At 40.8% G+C, this 17,850-nt stretch overlaps 1 protein-coding gene across 1 annotated transcript; it reads right to left on the bottom strand.

The window, feature by feature from the left end:
* Positions 1-16,356: 16,356 nt before the first annotated feature.
* LOC145164350 (uncharacterized) lies at positions 16,357-16,947 on the bottom strand. Its single transcript, XM_079083070.1, has one exon. The coding sequence runs from the start codon at positions 16,945-16,947 to the stop codon at positions 16,357-16,359; it is 591 nt and encodes a 196-aa protein (XP_078939196.1).
* Positions 16,948-17,850: the final 903 nt, after the last annotated feature.

The raw sequence follows: 17,850 nt of genomic DNA, 5'->3' as shown, positions 1-17,850 counted from the left end.
TTAGACTGTCCCTAGAAGCATGTTGCAGCATGTTGACCCAAGCCTCTGTAGACTCAATGTGTGTTTATGAAAGCCTTAATGAAATTTTTCATACGAAAATTTCTTCCCAAGTCAGGCTTATATTCACATTAGTCGATTGAGCTACCTTACTCTTCTCACATGAGTTAAGAGTTATTTGTTTTGTCCGAAAATAACAGAGGTACAATTCGTTACTCAAAACCAATCTTTTTCATCATCAAATTTCTTACACTTGCACACACAAAGACATATGTCCAAGAGATCTTTGATTCGACCCATCAAGATCTAGATATATCAAAATTCTGTGTTAATGATCTGATATCATGAGGCCGTGATGAAAGTGAAACCCAACTTCTTATCTTAGTAAGGAATTGATGGGGAACTATGTTCCAGATTTGACGAAACATTTGTTTCAGTACCATTTTTAGAAACTCAAAATCATATTCCATGCTTATGAGTTATCTTGATCAAACTATCGAAGCCCACGATGTTTGTTACCCAACAGGATCCAAAACAAATAATTTTTTTTTTGTGAATATGATTTCTGTATGAGTTTCATTTGCTTTCAAAGTTACTATCAACATACTTCAAAGCATACTTGTCACTGACTACACTGGTGAAACAAGTAATTTCTGTTACAATTACTTACCTTATGTTTAAGATGATATGTAACGAAATTATAAACCACCCAATAAGCTTAACAAAAGAAGCCCTTCGATACTTCTCTATAAGTATTCGATTGTAATTCACGGGAACATACACAAGCAGTTGATTATCTCTCTTGATAATTAATGAAGCAACCTTTTCCCGGGGTTTCTCTGCTTTTGTGTCGAAATTTTTTTTTGACATCACAGATCCAAATTTTCGTTAATTTGTTTCTTATCTTTTCTTTGGCACACTGCACACACAAAATCCTTGAGGTTCTGAGTACTACCAACTCAGGCTGATGATTTCGACAGTCTAGCAAATGACTTTGTCTCTAAACCCAAAGACGAAAGAGCTTAACCTCCATCCGAAGGTCGATGACAGTTACTATTCCTTGAGGTGACACGAACAGACTGTGTGAGGAGACGTTTCCTGGTTTCAAGGCGGTGTGACAGTTACTTTTTGACGCATGGCAACTTTATTGGCAGACTGGTGTGACTTTTAAGGTGCCACGTCAGATCTCAATCAATGCTTATCTCGCGTTCAATTCAAATTCAGGGTTACATATAAAAAGGGTATTTACGGGTTCTTTGTCTCTTTACGCTCACAAAAGAAATCAAATACCCAAATTCTCTCTATTCTTCAAAGCTTCAAAACCCTAATCATGGCTGGTGTTGATTCTGCTTCTCGAACAACTGAAGACATCACTTCTCAACCAATAATGAAGATTCAAAGCACCAATTACCAAGTGGAAGGGGATGTGTCTATGTATCCTGAATAATTGAAGATGTTAATCGTAGCATTGAAGAGTTTTGTTCTTTCAAAGGCGATGTTCAAGTCGTTCGCAGTTCCTCTCTCATGGCTTTCTCAGGCAGGATCCACTGCTATGTATAGCAAAGCAATGGATATCATCACCTTTCAACTGGTGAATGACAATAAAATTCGTCTGTCCAAGAAGATGTTTTGCCAGATTCTGGATATTCCCAATTCTCAACTTGTTACTGATCTCACTTATGCACAAGTTGTTCGTATGTTTAATGAGATGGGTCATCAACCCCCACTCACGAAGATTAGTGATTTCAAGAAGTCAGCTCTTCCAACTGTTTGGAATTTCTTGTTTGGAATTTTTCTTCGATACTTGACTGGTCGAAGTGTTGGATTAGACAAAGGTCGCATGGAGGTTTATACGATGGTGGCACGATTGTACTATGATCTTTGTCGACTACTCTACACAACTGTGGAAGGAATTCCAAAAGAGTGTCGAAAACACGAATGTGGTTCAGGGCATTTCGTGTGCTAGGTATTGGAGTTGGATACTTGGATATTTCTTTGAAAAAGAAGGAATTGTTGTACCTGCTGATGAAGAAAAAGCTGAGTTTCTGAAGTATCACTTCCCAAAGGAAGTTTTGGATGATATGGAAGTATTCACACACATTTCTCGGATTCCTGATGCAATATTAAAGAGGGTTGAGCCAACAAATTCGGTGTTGGTTGAGTACTTGAAAACTATCAATCCAGATGTTGAGACTGGTAAATTATTGTCGAAAGAAGAAGTTGGTCCTTCCAAGAAGTCAAAACGTTCTAAGAAGGATGTAAAGGCTACACCTGAGAAACCAGTGCACGAAACTAAAAAGTCTCCTGAGAAGATTGTGCACGAATCCACGAAGTTCCCAAAGAAGCCTGAGACGGCTGAAGTGCATGTTTCGACTGTTGTCATCAAACCAGTGGAACCTGTTGATGATACTATAGTTGCAGAGAAAATTCCTTCCAAATCTGGTGTTTTTCAAAGATTGAAGAAAAGGACTAGGGGTTCACGAAAATCTTCTGATGGTGTGTTAAAATCTTCTCCTTCCAATGTTCGTAAACCACAACTTTCTCATCAAGGGGTCATTTTTCGTGAGGTTCCAGCTCCAGTTTCGCCTTTGTCAAAGAAACGTAGAGCTGAAGATGTGGCTAAACACATTTCAAAGAAGAAGAAAAAGCAAAGAAAGTTGGTTATCCAAGAGGAGTCATCCGAAGAAGAAATAGTTCCTGAAACACCAGAAACAATTGTTTTTCAATCTGTCTCTACTCCTGAGAAGACTACTGTCATACCACCCGAAGTTTCGTTAATTGAATCACATACTGAGGAGGTTCGAACTTCAAGCATTTCTACACACGTATCTGATACGGATGTAAATGTCAATATGGGTGAGGGAGAGTCGAACAAAGAAGTTGCTGCTATTACTCAAGGTATTCCTATATCTTCGAAAATGGATACTTTCGTGTCATTACCTCCTTTTTTTGTTTTGAATACTACAAGTTCACCTACATTTGAAAGCATTCTTCATCAACCATTTACAACTCTTTTTTCATCTCAATCCACTGATCCACCCAAAAACGATTCACCTGTTAAAGGTTCACCTGTTGTTGAACCTGATACTGACAACGAAGGTTTTGGAGGCATGTTTGAAGATTTACAGTTTGATGATGAAGAAGATAATTTTCCTGATCATATGTTGATGACGATGAAACAATTCAAGATTCTCAACAAGAAATTGAATTCTATTCTTCAATCTCAAGCAGATTTGGGGAGTAGTTCGTCTGTCTCCAGTATGGAAGTTGATAGTCTGTTGAAAACATTCGAAGCAAAAGTGGTGAATAAAGTTTCTGGAATGGTTCGTGACTCAGAGACTCGACTCTTGGAGAAGGTTGATCACAATGATCAAAATGATGAGTTAAGAGTGAATTCTCTAACTTCGATGTTTAGAGGGGAGGTGAAAGAATTTAAGCATTTGGTGAAGGAACGACATGTGTTATTCGTTCAGGATGTAAAGAAAGTGAGGGAAGATGTGAATTTGCAACTTCAGGAGCTTCGACAGGATATGCAAAAGGATATTTCAATTGTGCAAAGAGATTATGCTTCCATCAATCAAAAGGTTGACATTATTTGTGATGCTGTTACCAAATATGTCAAGTTGTACGAAGATTTGAGACCTCAACTTACTCAAATTTCGACAACAGAAAATCAAAGCTTTATGGAAGTGCTCAAACTGCTGAAGGAGTTAAAAGATTTATCTGTTAAATCAGTTTCATCTCCGTTGATCACTCCGGAATTTTTGTCTCATAAATTCGTTCATTTTGAAGCCATTTTAAACAAACAATTAGCTCCTCTTTCTCACATTTCGAGCCTTCTTCCAACGAATGCCCTACTTGTTTTCACAGGGGTGCAAGGGGGAGAAAAGGAGGTTGGTGGTACGAAGGCTGGTGGTGAAGATTTGCATGCAGATGCAAAGGTTGTTGGAAAGGTGTTTTCCTCGATGGTTCCAATAACAAAACCGATCATGTCAACAGCTGGGCCAGTTACTTCGACTGTTGTAACAACAATGCGAATTTCAACGAAGCCAATTTCAAGACCAATTTCCAAAGGAATTATGATTAGGGAAGGTGGCAGTAGTTCGAAGCCTAAGGAAGTTGTGGATAATTCCTCAGTTAAAGACAAAGGCATAACGGTTATGGTCGAAAAGTCAAAGGAGGAAAAGAAAGCTGAAGCTGAGGCTGAGGTTGAAAAGCTACGAATCGTACAAAGTATTATGCGACTTCGTGCAAATGATCCACCTGGAATGAACAAGGGTGATCCTTCAAAGCATTACAACTATGAAACGATAGAGTCGAAAGTTACATATAATCATATGTATGCTTTCGAAAAGAAGCCAAAGCAGAGCTATGTTGTTCTTAACACAGACATGAGTCAATTGGATTTTCCCATTAATGAGATGATGTTTATTATGGCTCAGTACAAAATAGCTGAGAAATTTGACAATGATGATGAGTACACTTACATGAAGATCAGATTTCATGCTGTACTTGGAAAGCTTCCAGAGGAGATTTGGTCACTGGTGAAGATAAAGAATGTGATAAGCATAAAGCAAGATGTGTTGTTCGAAAATATGATGCAGAATCTTCGCTTTATTGTTTCGAGGGCAAATAGGCAAGTTTGTGATTTTTCAGTGGCTGACTTTCCTTTAATGAACTTGTATGATCTGATACAATTTGCATTGTTGTTAAAGGATAAAGACGCTTCATATCTTCGAGAAACTGATCCTGAAGTTTTTCGACTTGGGTTGGCTCACATCAAGATTTTCATTGACAACTATTATGAGTGTTTAGCACTTACTGATGTTGAGTTAGCTACAGCAAAGGGATTGACAGTAAAAATGCCAATGGAACTTCCTTTAACTCAACCTGAGTTGAAGAAGTATGCAGACGGAGAAATTTTTTTGAAGCCATTTGGTTTGGTATTTGTTGGGAAGGATAAAAATGGGAAAGCTAAAAGGTTCTTGTTTCAAGCTTCCGAAGTGGAAAGATACACAACATCCCAATATACGAATTTCATTGTTCGTATGAATAGTTCTAAGAAGAATAACGAAGGAGATAAGAAGGAGCTGAAGAAGATTATCTCATGGTACACTGAGATTCGAAGGGTTATGTTGTATGCTATACAGTTACTCTTGAACTGATGAAGGTCGACATTATTACAAAGGGGGAGATTGTAAGGGTCGAATTTAGTTGTAATATGTCGAAGTCTTTTGTACCCTTCGTATGTTTGTTAAGTTTATTTACTGAGGTGTATTTCGTTCGAAACTTAAATGTCAATGCCTTAGTATTTTTTGTATGCTTTCACTGTTCCTATAAATATGGAACTTTACTAGAGTTAGATAAGAGTCCTTTACAGAACCTGTCTATTTTCTCTGTAAATGTTGAAAGCATAAATGAGAAGAAACCAGATCTTATTTACATCGTTTGTTCAATCTGCATTCGTTTTACTCTGATTTTGATTAATACTTGATTCCACGATTCATCAATCAACCGCCCTCTCTGCATGAGGACCGCCCCCAAACCAGTGATGGAAGCATCACAGAATACAACAAAATCCTCAAATCCCTCCGGGAGGGTCAATACCGGGGCCTCACATAACCTCTGTCGAAGGGTCTCAAATGTCGACTGCTACTTAGGGCCCCATCCAGAAATCCACCCCCTTCCTCGTCAGACGATTGAGGGGTACTGCAATCTTGGAGAAATCCTGAATGAATCTCCGATAGTACCCTGCCAAACCCAAGAAACTCTTGATATCCGAGGGAGATTTTGTAACCTCTCATTGCATCACGGCCTTGATCTTGGCCGGATTGACCAATATCCTATCCTGGTTAACGAGGTGTCCAAGGAACTGAACCTCTCGTAACCAAAACTCGCACTTCGAGAACTTAGCATAAATTCGTTCTCGCCTCAAAACCCCCCAGAAGCTCACGAATATGCTCCTCATGCTGTTCTCTGATCTTGGAATACACCAAGATATCATCAATGAACACAATAATGGAACGATCAAGCATCAACCTGCATACCCAATTCATCAAATCCAAGAATACTTCAGGCGCATTGGTGAGCCTAAATGGCATCACCACGAACTCGTAATACCCATAACTAGTCTGGAACGTGATCTTCTCCACGTCCTCCTCCCTCACTCTAACCTGACGATACCCAGACCTTAGATCTATCTTGGAGAACCAAGACACACCCTGCAACTGATCAAAGGATCATTAATTCATGGCAGGGGATAACGGTTCTTCACCGTTAGCTTGTTTAACTCTTGGTAATCAATGCACATACGGTGTGAACCATCCTTCTTCTTGACGAAAAAAATCGGTGCTCCCCACGGAGAACTGCTCGATCTGATGAATTGCTTGCCTAGCAGTTCCGACAGCTGAGATGACAATTCTTACATCTCAGGCGGTGTCAAGCAGTACGACGCCTTGGCAATAGGGGCCGCACCTGGCACAAGGTCGATCCTGAACTTGACCTGCCTCTCGGATGGTACACCGGGTAACTTATCCGGAAATACATCTTCAAACTCCCTCACAACCGGGACCTTCAAAATTGAAGTTTGATCCCAACGCGCGTATCCACCACATAAGCCAAGTAGCATGTACACCCATGTTGAATATACTGCCGACCCCTAGCTGTAGAACAAAACACTGAACCCATCCTGCTGCCCTCTTCGTAGATAACCAGTTCTCCCCCACTTAGGATTCGAACTACCACGCGTTGGCCCTCACAATCAATCATAGCACCGAATCGGCTCAGCCAATCCATACCTACAATCACACAAACGTCCCCCATGAGGATAGGGATCAAATTGATCGGATAAGGCACCCTGAAGATTTCTAGAACACAACCCTGGTCCACTGATGATTCAGAAACCCCGTGTTCATTGGCGATAGAAACTCGCAACGGACACTCCAACTCCCCAATGGGCATATCAAACTCCCTACTGAATGATAGAGATACAAAAGACCGACTCGCACCCAAGTCAAACAACACTAAAATAGGAAAAGAGTTCACTAGGAACGTACCTAACAGAGGCTCATAAATAAGCATAACATAAAACATAATAAATAGAGAAATAAATAGAAACATACCAGTCACAACATCTGGAGCTTCTCTGGCCTCCTCGGTGGTGAGCTGGAATGCGCGACCTCGAGCCCTCGGGGGCTCCACCCTACCCTGAGTCCCATCAGTGATCCTCAAGGTAGCCGGCACTGGAGCCTGCTCCGGCCTGGCAGCAAGCAAGGAATATTGGGCCTTCATATGGCCCACCTGATCATGATGATAACAAAGTCTGATACCCGGAGCTGGAGCCTGCTGCCGTCAGTCCCTCGCGATATGAACCTGGTTTCCACATTTGTGGCATCCCGAAGAAGATAGACAAGCTCCATCATGCACCATAAGTGCGCCTAGGCCACTCTCTGCTCCCTCGTCTACAACTCAATCTCAATCTCATGCTGCCTAGCGGCCTCCTGTAACTCCAACAAAGAACCATAGCGCTGGGTGGATACAAACCGACGAATCTCCGTCTTGATCATGCTCAAGTAACGGTTCATCTGAGCCTGCTTAGATGCAACAAACTCAGGAAAAAACATGGCCTTCTTGGAAAACATCTTGGTGATCTCTGCCACCGACTCCGACCCTGTCTCAAATCCAAATACTCCTGGGCCAACATCTCATGCTCCACCAGCGGCACATATCGAGAGAGGAACATATCCGAGAACTGCTCCCAAGACATAGCAGCTCTCTGCTCAGCAGAAACTAGTAGCAAGTATCCACCAATCCTTCCCTCCGGACCTCAGAAGGTTCAGTGCGCACCTGACCTTCTGGTCAGCTGGGCATGAACAGGTGAAAAAGCATCCCTCAACATCAGACAGCCACCTCATGGCTATGATCGGGTCCTGCACTCCATCGAAGGTCGGGGGCTTCATGTTGTTGAAGTCCTAATTTTTTAACCGTTCCCTGGCAACGGCGCCAAAAACTTGATGTGTGTAAATTCAACTAGTTTTAATCCTACTTTTAGTTATAAAATTGACACACAAAGGCAGTGGACCTGTCAATTGTGGTGTAGTTAAATAAATAGGGTATCGAACTCAGGGAACGGAAAATTAAAACTAAAAACTAGAATTAACTAAAAACAAGTAATAGAAAATAGGGGCTTCTCTAGTTTTACAATACTAGAAACTTAACTAAAACTTAACTACTCAATTAAAAGCTGAAAACACGTAAAAACAAACTAAATTCAATGATCAAAAAGGGTTTCTGTTTAAGTTCAACTTATTTACTCCTATGGTTAATTTTTATGATGATATAATAGATTAATTGTTATTGGTTACCGACTCTAGTGATTAGATTCTCATTCGCTATTACTAATCCTTAGAAAACATACCAATTCAAACAATGGCCAGTTGATTAAACTAATAGATTTCCTAGGTTGATTATTCGGGTTAAATAAGACTTGTAGCTAGCTAATTAAGTTTGGTGATTCAATTAACCTCTTGTTGATGGTGTATCATACAAGCTCACACATTAATTTACCCATTCTCTAATTAGTCCTAGTTTCATGTTCATTATTCCTAGGCATATAGTATTGTGTTCACATAAATTATATGAGATAAGCAATTAAGAGATGTTCATGCAGCTTAATCACTTAGCAATTAACAGAAAATAGTTATAGTTAATGCATAAGGCTCTTTAACAAGCTTAATTTAACAATATCACCAACTAACAATTAATCAAAAAGAGTAAATTAAACCATAGGAGCAAATTTGTCTTCCCCAAACAGAAACTAACGAAATTAGTTCATGATTTCAGTGTATGAAAGCTTAAAAACGAATTCAATTAAACCTAACATAATTCTATTCAAGGTAAAGTGGAAAATTAAACCTAAAGTGCCTTAATCTCTTGAGAATGAAGGATTAGGGTTCTTCACACGTTCTTCTGATCTCCAGCAAGTTCCTTAGTCGTCAAGTAAGTTCTCCAAAAAGCCAGAGAGTCCTCAATTCGGGTTTGTGAAGTCTTTTTATAGTTTTCTCAAAACAGGGGCTACTCGTCGAGTAGATAACTGACTCGACGAGTCCCTTTTTTGAATCCGTATGCGGCAAGGACTTTTCGTATTTCTTCGCGAACCTTCGTGTCTACTCGTCGAGTAGACGACCCTACTCGCCGAGTAGCTTCAGAATTAAGCCTTTTTCTTCTTTCTCCCATTTCCGAGCTTCCATTCATGTCTCCTGCTTCCTTTAGCTTCCGAGCTTCTTTTTTTTGACTGAAAATATAATTTGAACAATAATAAGTACCTTTTGTCCATAATATGCAAATATTTAGCTAATAATTGATAAAAATTTATACTAAATATATGGCTAAATATGCAAATATCAAAATACCCCACACTTGACTTTTGCTTGCCCCCAAGCAAAACTGAATTTTAACACACTAATATCACATAACACAATCCTAATCAAACCCAGCCATTGTGCCAAGACCGCAACGCATGCATTTGTGTCTAAATTTTTCCTAAACGACCCCCTCATCCTAAATACTCACAATCCTCATAAACACTCGCCCACTTCTTTTGAACAATGCTCATTTTGTGCATCCCTCCGAATCCATCTGCAGAAAACCTCCAAGTCTCAAGGTATTTTTGGTTGAGCAACCCAAGCATACATATTCTAAAAATTACAATTTTCGATACCACTATGGAGCTTTTTGAAACTCTTCACTTTCTTGATAATTTGCACTTTAATTTATTTGAATTCTTCAAAATTTGCCACCTTTTTTATTTTCTTTGATTTTTGGGTATCTTCAACTTTTGAACTTTGGAATTCTGATCTTTTGATCTTTATTTTAACTGCTCCAAAATTTCTTCAAACTTTTCTTGTAATTCTCTCATGTAACTCACTTTTTTTTCACTCAAAACCTACATGCTTAAGCAAGGGCGCTCAACTTCAACCTTTATTGATTAAAGATAAAAATTTTCCTGGATACATTTCTGGTACACGATGCTAAACATATTGCATCCCTCAAACTAAGCGAGGTTGTGTTTTTGTCCCATGATTTCACTAGAATAAAGGAGGCCACAAATGCACTAGAACATATATAGGCTCAACTAAACATTTGGGTCTTCATGCAATCATCAAACATAACACTAGCATGATTCCTAATTGCTTTACCAAAAATTTCTAATTTAGCCCTAGCAATTTTTATGCAAAATTTCAAAATTTAACTAAAATTCTAACTAATGTAACCAACCCCCTACCCCACACTTAATTTATGCAATGTCCCCATTGCATATTATGCATGATAAAGAATAATAAAAACATAGATAGGGAACTGGAACAAACTCCCCTGGGGTAGTAGTGGAAAGGTCGATCTTCTTCATTTAAAGCTCCATCTTCCATTGACTTTAGACATGGGAACAGCTCATCCATGTCTTGGGTGTGTCATATCTTGTGTGGGAAAGCTCCAAAAATGCAGGAAAAATACTCGGAAATCTTCAGAAATTAAAACTCTAAGGAATATGAGCTCGACCCGTAGTGAATATGAGCAGAATATAAGCCTTGAGAATGAAAAAAAACTGTAAACTCGTCGAGTCTATACGGAAACACGTCGAGCAGCAGCGTATCAAGTAGAGAATTCGTGAAATTGAACTCGGACTCGTCGAGTAGGTAATGTGCACTCGGCGAGTCCATCGCTGAGTAAAAAAATAAAAATATTCTGCTGTTGGGTTCCGTTTCTGATATGGCTGGGTATAATAACTCAGTGTATTTTCTTCATTTTTCTTCAACAAATAACACTCTAAGACCCTCCTTGAGAACGGACTCGACCCTAACTCATGCACATTCTCATCTAGACCCGATCTTCACTCTAAACTTGACAATTAAGACTCTTGCATGCATCCCATCCTCCAATCTGAAAAGAAAACAACCACAAGTAATAAAAGAAAACAAATACCTACTTAAATATCCTACAAGTTCAATACCCAACACAAATAAGAATAAATAGTTTTAAACATCAAAAACACAATAAAATAAGGCATCAATCTTCCTCCTCGTCTTCAGCTCCTCCGACTCCACTTCCACCCGCTTGGTTTCGTCTCGCTTGCACCCTTTCATCCCAACTAGGCACATACGGGAATCCGGGCCCGGGCCTTGGCGCAAAATGCATTTGGTCAAATAAATAAGTAAATGACTCGTTGACATAGTTCACGCCCCGCCCAAGATCGTCTTGGTACCTTCGCTACTCCACATTATACCAATCCATAGGGAGCTCCTCATCCACCGGAATAACCGGTGGGTCTCGTGGTACCCGCTCTCTCCTTCGCCTTACCCTCCTTCCTGGTTCTTCCGGCACCACTGGCTCATCATCATTGGGAATGCTAACATGGCCCCCTCCATAATCCTCAATGATCCTAGCCCTCCTAAATAAAGTTGTGGTGAAGGGAGGACTAGGAATCATAGTCAACACTCGTGCCTCTGGTCGGTCCAAAATGCCATAGGTTCTCGCAAGCCTTGTCACAAACATGCCACCATTGATTTTTGAAGTTACTCGTTCTTTCACTGCCCCCTCTGCCAAGTATTTTGCCATGCAATATGGAAAGTTGCAAAATAAATTAGGAGTAATAATACTCCACATGTAGAAGATGTCAAGAGTGGGGACTTTATTGTCATCCTTTCGCATGTTTATAGAGCTCGCGATCAGACGATGTATTAGGCGATGAATCGGGGAGCGGATCATCCCCTCTTGATCGGATGAAGGGATGTAGACTTGGTTGGCAATGGTGTTCCACCAAGTAGAGGCAACAACACCCTCGGGCAAGTCTTTGTAGGACTGCTCTAAAAATGACTCGAAAGTCTCAGACATGATCTCATTCTGATCATAAATTCCCAGCCTCCATGCCAGCTCTGCCATGCTACACTGGCGATACTCTCCTCCAAGGCAGAATGAAATGATGTTTGGACTATAGTAGTCATCACCACCACGGAAAGAGATGGTAGCAAAGAATTCCCAGCAAAGCGCTTGATATACCGGCTCTTGCAGCTTAAACAACCGACTCCACCCGTCACAGATTATTTCTACCCCATTTATTTCAGAAGACTTGACCAAATAATGGCTTAGTGCTTCTTCCAGCCCAGCTTGCCCCATCCATGACCAGTCCAACTCATTGGGAACATATATTTCCTTCCGCCTCAAAGCCTCCAGCTTGTTCTTTGTTCGTGTGAGTGTACACTTGTTGGCGATGCTTGGAAAAGTCAACCATGGGATGTCCCCATAACCGCCTCCTCGTGAGCTTTGTCCTCTCCTAGACATGGTTCCTGCACAGCAGAGAAACAAGAAAACCATAAGCGAAATACCAAAAAATATTAAAAATTGCAGAATACTGGGCATCAGCAGTATGGACTCGCCGAGTCCATGAACTACTCGGCGAGTAGGACGAACTGCTCGAGTCCAAAATCCGTTCTGATGAAATCAACAGGCCAAATCCATAAATTATTGTAGGGGTTTGCTGCGGAATATTCCAGGAGCATATGAATGTAAAAATTTATGTCTAAAACGTCCTAATTTGTCAAAAATCAAAACCCTAAAATTCAAGTTTTCCCAAAATCGGGATTTTCCATAAATTAAAGGTGTTATTACACCAAAGATCGAAACTTGTAAAGGATTAAGAGCTAAAGTTGTTACCTTGTTGGTTGAAATTGCAGAAGAAGAGAAAAATCAAGATGGATGCTTGAGAGTGTTTGCACGTCGAGTAAGGGGAGGCGGCTCGTATGAATGACTGAATGTTTGCAAATTAGGGTAAAAACCCCTCTTTTACAGAAAATATATGTACTCGTCGAGTAGGCGGACCTACTCGGCGAGTAGATGCTTGATTCAACGATTTTTCGGGGTTTCTGAAATGGGCTCATCGAGTAGCCTTAGGGACTCGTCGAGTTTTTCATTCTGTGAAAAATTTGAGTTTGTAAAATGAAATGTATGGCACCCCACACTTGAGCATTGCTGGCCCTTAAGCAATCATTTTGAACATAGAAGAATATTGATAAAAAAAATCCTAAGCAAAATAAAAATAAAAAAACGAAAGAGAAGAAAAGAAAGCAAACTCTAAACGCGGGTTGCCTCCCGGAAGCGCTTCGTTTTAAGGAGTCATTAGCTGGACTCCTTCCCGCTCTACGTTTCTGTAATCCCTTCCAGTAGCAGCCCTTCTTGAAGTTCTTCATTCCTTGGCATTCCTTCTTAATATTTTTTCACCCTATGACCATTAACCTTAAAAGGAGTTCCTTCTCTTGATAGTAGCTCAATAGCTCCATGTGGAAAAAATTTCTTTACTATAAACGGACCATCCCATCGTGTCTTTAGCTTGCCCGGAAATAGTTTGAGCCTTGAATTAAAAAGTAACACCTTTTGTCCCTCTTTAAAATCTTTATTACCCTTGAGTCTCTTGTCATGCCAATTCTTGGTCTTTTCTTTGTAAATTAAGGAACTAGTGTAAGCCTCATTCCTAAGCTCTTCCAAGGCATTCATTTGCATTAACCGGTTAGTTCTAAGTTCAGCCAAATCAAAATTGCACACCTTTACTGCCCAATAAGCCTTGTGCTCTATTTCAACCGGTAAGTGACAATTTTTTTCATAGACTAGCCTATATGGTGTAGTACCAATAGGTGTCTTAAAGGCTGTTCGGAAAGCCCAAAGTGCATCATCAAGCTTATCCGACCACTCTTTTCTATTACTCCCAACCGATCTTTCTAGTATTCTCTTCAGCGCCCTATTCGTTACTTCGGTTTGGCCACTCGTTTGAGGATGATAGGATGTTGAAAATCTATGGTGAACACCATATTTTTGCAACACCTTTGCTAATTGATCATTGGCAAAGTGAGTGCCCCGGTCACTAATGAGAGCTTTAGGAACTCCAAATCGTGAAAATAATTTCTTTAAAAATCGTACCACCACCCGAGCATCATTAGTGGGTAATGCTTGTGCCTCCGCCCATTTAGATACGTAATCAACCGCCACCAAGATGTATTTGTTTCCTTTAGACACGGGAAAGGGTCCTATGAAGTCAATCCCCCACACATCAAATACTTCACACACTTGGATGCTTTGTTGGGGCATTTCATTTCGGGATGATATATTTCCCGCTCTTTGGCATGAGTCACATTCCTTGACATATTGAGCAGCATCCTTGAAAATTGTAGGCCAATAGAACCCAATATCAAAAATCTTCTTTGCGGTGTAATGTGCTCCATGATGTCCTCCGGCGGGTCCACTGTGGCAATGTGCCAAAATTTCTTGACTTTCCTTTCCAAATACACATCTTCGTATCATTCCATCCGCGCAGCTTCGGAAAAGGTATGGCTCGTCCCAAAAGTAGTATTTAATTTCCGAAAAGAATTTCTTCTTTTGTTGGCGAGTCAAATCTTTTGGGGTGTATTTGGTTGCTAAATAATTTGCTATATCCGCAAACCATGGCACTTCTCCCGCTACTACCAAGATATACTCATCGGGAAAATCATCCCCAATTTTATCTTCTTCTAGCTTCTCCAAAAGTGGGTTCTCTAGTCTTGATAAATGATCGGCAGCTACGTTTTCCATCCCCTTTTTATCGCGAATTTCGATATCAAACTCTTGTAGAAGTAGGACCCAACGTATCAATCTGGGCTTCGCATCTTGCTTGGCAAATAGATACTTCAACGCGGAGTGATCGGTAAAAATGATTGTCTTGGATAAGACTAAGTATGGCCGGAACTTGTCAAAAGCGTATACCACTACTAACAGCTCCTTCTCGGTAGTAGTGTAGTTCTCTTGAGTCGGATTCAATGTCTTGCTTGCATAATAGATTGGCTGAAAATGCTTGTCAATTCTTTGTCCCCAAAACAGCACCCACAGCATAATCACTAGCATCACACATTAGCTCGAAAGGAAAATTCCAATTTGGTGCTATCATGATAGGAGTGGTGGTTAATTTTTCCTTTAGCAAATGAAATGCCTTATGACATTCCTTGGAAAAATCAAATGGGCGTCCTTCAAGAGTAATTGAGTCAAGGGCCTAGCAATCCTTGAAAAATCTTTAATAAATCGGCGATAAAATCCCGCATGGCCTAGAAAGCTTCTTACTCCCTTGACATTTGATGGAGGTGGTAAATTGGCTATCATATCAACCTTTGCTCTATCCACCTCTATCCCCTTCTTAGAGATCTTGTGACCCAACACAATGCCTTCCTTCACCATAAAATGACATTTCTCCCAATTGAGAACAAGGTTGGTCTTCTCACATCTTGCTAGCAGTAGATCCAAGTTGGACAAGCAATCTTCAAAAGAGGACCCAAAAACCGAGAAGTCATCCATAAAAACCTCCATAAACTTTTCGATCATATCATGAAAGATAGCCATCATGCACCTTTGGAAAGTAGCTGGTGCATTGCATAACCCAAAAGGCATGCGTCTATATGCAAATGTTCCACTCGGGCATGTAAAAGTGGTCTTCTCTTGGTCTTGTGGGTCGATTGGAATTTGAAAGTACCCCGAAAACCCATCGAGAAAACAATAATAAAGATGACCGGAAAGCCTCTCAAGCATTTGATCGATAAAAGGTAATGGAAAGTGATCCTTGCATGTGGCCTCATTTAGCTTCCTATAGTCGATGCAAACTCGCCACCCGGTTACTGTCCTTGTTGGAATTAATTCGTTGTTTTCATTAGCCACTACCGTCATGCCTCCGTTCTTCGGAACCACTTGGACCGGACTCACCCATGGACTATCGGAGATTGAATAAATGATTCTGGCATCTAGTAATTTCACCACCTCCTTTTTCACCACTTTTTGCATATTCGGGTTGAGTCTTCTTTGGCGTTGTACTACAGCTTTTGATCCATCTTCTAAGTTGATTTTGTGGGAACAATAGGCCGGACTAATGACCTTTATGTCGGTTATCTTCCATGCTATAGCACCTTGTCTCTTCTTCAGTACACTCACAAGGCTCTCCTTCTCATGTTCGGCCAAATCGGCAGCAATAATTACAGGTTTTTGCTGTCCATCTTCAAGAAATGCGTACTCCAAGTGATCTGGTAGTGCCTTGAGCTCAGTTTTTGCGTTCTGAATGCTGAACACGTCGAGTCCAGTAAAGGGACTCGTCGAGTATGGTGTAATATTCGCGACTGTTCGAGTTTCTTCGAATGGACTCGCCGAGTCGATCGAGGCTACTCGGCGAGTCGGTCTTTCTGCACTTCTGATCAGATCGTCATACTCAGCTTCCTCGAGCAGTCTTTCTAACTCCATCAGGTCCCTTTCAGCATCAAACTCTTCTTCAAATGAAACGGTGGACTTGCTTGGTTTTTCTTCTTTCTAGTCTTCCAACATTTCTTCCAACATGTCGATTGAAAATGTCGTGTCATCACTACTCCTTGCATGCTTCATGGCTTGATCAACTCCAAATGTGACTGATTCATCTCCTACCCGAAGGGTAAGTTTAGAATCTCGCATGTTGACGATAGCACTTGCCGTATTAAGAAAAGGTCTTCCTAATATGATCGGGACTTGGGGATCCGCTTCCATGTCTAGAACTATAAAGTCCGCGGGGAACACGAACTTGTCCACCTTCACCAAAAGATCTTCACAAATTCCTCTAGGAAATGTAACCGTTTTGTTTGCGAGGTGGATTGCCATAGGAATGGGTCTTGGCTCGGGGAGATCTAACTTTTTGAAAAACGAGTAAGGCATGAGATTTACACTTGCCCCTGAATTAGCTAGTGCGTAAATGGTGGCCAAGTTTCCAAATTGGCATGGCAATGTTAAACTTCCCGGATCTCCTTTCTTCTTAGGAAGTTTGTTCAACATAGCAGCTGAACAGTTCTCGTTTAGGACCACCTTCTTCACTTCTTCCATCTTCCTTCTATTAGTTAGAAGATCCTTGAGAAATTTGGCGTATTTTGGCATTTGAGCAACCGCTTCTATGAATGGTAAATTAATTTGAAGAGCCTTTATGTGTTCTAGAAACTTCTGGTAGTCTTCTTCATTCTTCTCTTGTCTAGCTCGGGCTGCATATGGCAGTGGAGGCTGATATGGCTTAACAGGAGGTGCATTTTTCTAATCAGATGTCGGACTCGTCGAGTCCATTTCGTGGACTCGGCGAGTAGGGTCTGTGTTCAGCTGGGTCTGATTTTGGTTCTGCCCTCCTGCCTCCTTCTCTTGTACTAGCTTCGGGTCTTCGTTCTGAATAGGGGCCAGAGGGGTTATAATCTTCCCACTCCTAGTTGTGACAATGTTTATATGTGCGCCTTTTGGATTGTTTTCGGTGTTACTAGGAAGTTCTCCCGGTGCTCTTTGATTCATTTATTGGGCAAGTTGCCCCAGCTGCTTCTCAATGTTGTGAATAGATGCTTGCTGATTCCTTAATATTGTTCTTGTATCTTGTATTGCAGCATCGTGGTCATTATGTCTTTTTTCGGATGCAGCTACAAATTTAGTGAGCATTTCTTCTAGATTTGGTTTCTTTTCTTGTACCGGCTCCTCCTTTTGGTAAAAACCCCTTGCCTTTTGTCTAAATTTCTCCTCCCTCGCTTTCTTGTACTCATCATAAGGGAGCCATTCTTTCTTAGGTTTTCGCCAATCGTCATCAAATCTATCACCACTAGAATAGCATACTTGCACTTTCTTATTCCCGTTCTCGTCCAAATCACAATCTCTAGTTAGATGAGGCCCATTGCAATTCTCACATCCTACCCGAATAGCATGGATTGTTTGATCCATCTTATCCATCCTCCTATCCATGGTTTTCAACATTGCCATAACTGCCGACAAATCTTCAGAAGCTGCATAAGCCGATCCCTTGGTCATATC

This window comes from Lactuca virosa, chromosome 3 (assembly GCF_052849685.1).
Source record: "Lactuca virosa cultivar CGN04683 chromosome 3, Lactuca_virosa_CGN04683_v6, whole genome shotgun sequence".
NCBI classification, from domain to species: Eukaryota; Viridiplantae; Streptophyta; class Magnoliopsida; order Asterales; family Asteraceae; genus Lactuca; species Lactuca virosa.
The sequence above is the reverse complement of the archived record's forward strand: the minus strand, read 5'-3'. Positions and strand labels throughout refer to the sequence as shown.

Coding starts and splice junctions, on each gene's coding strand:
- LOC145164350 (XM_079083070.1), bottom strand. CDS start 16,947: ATGCCAAAATACGCCAAATTTCTCAAGGATCTTCTAACTAATAGAAGG.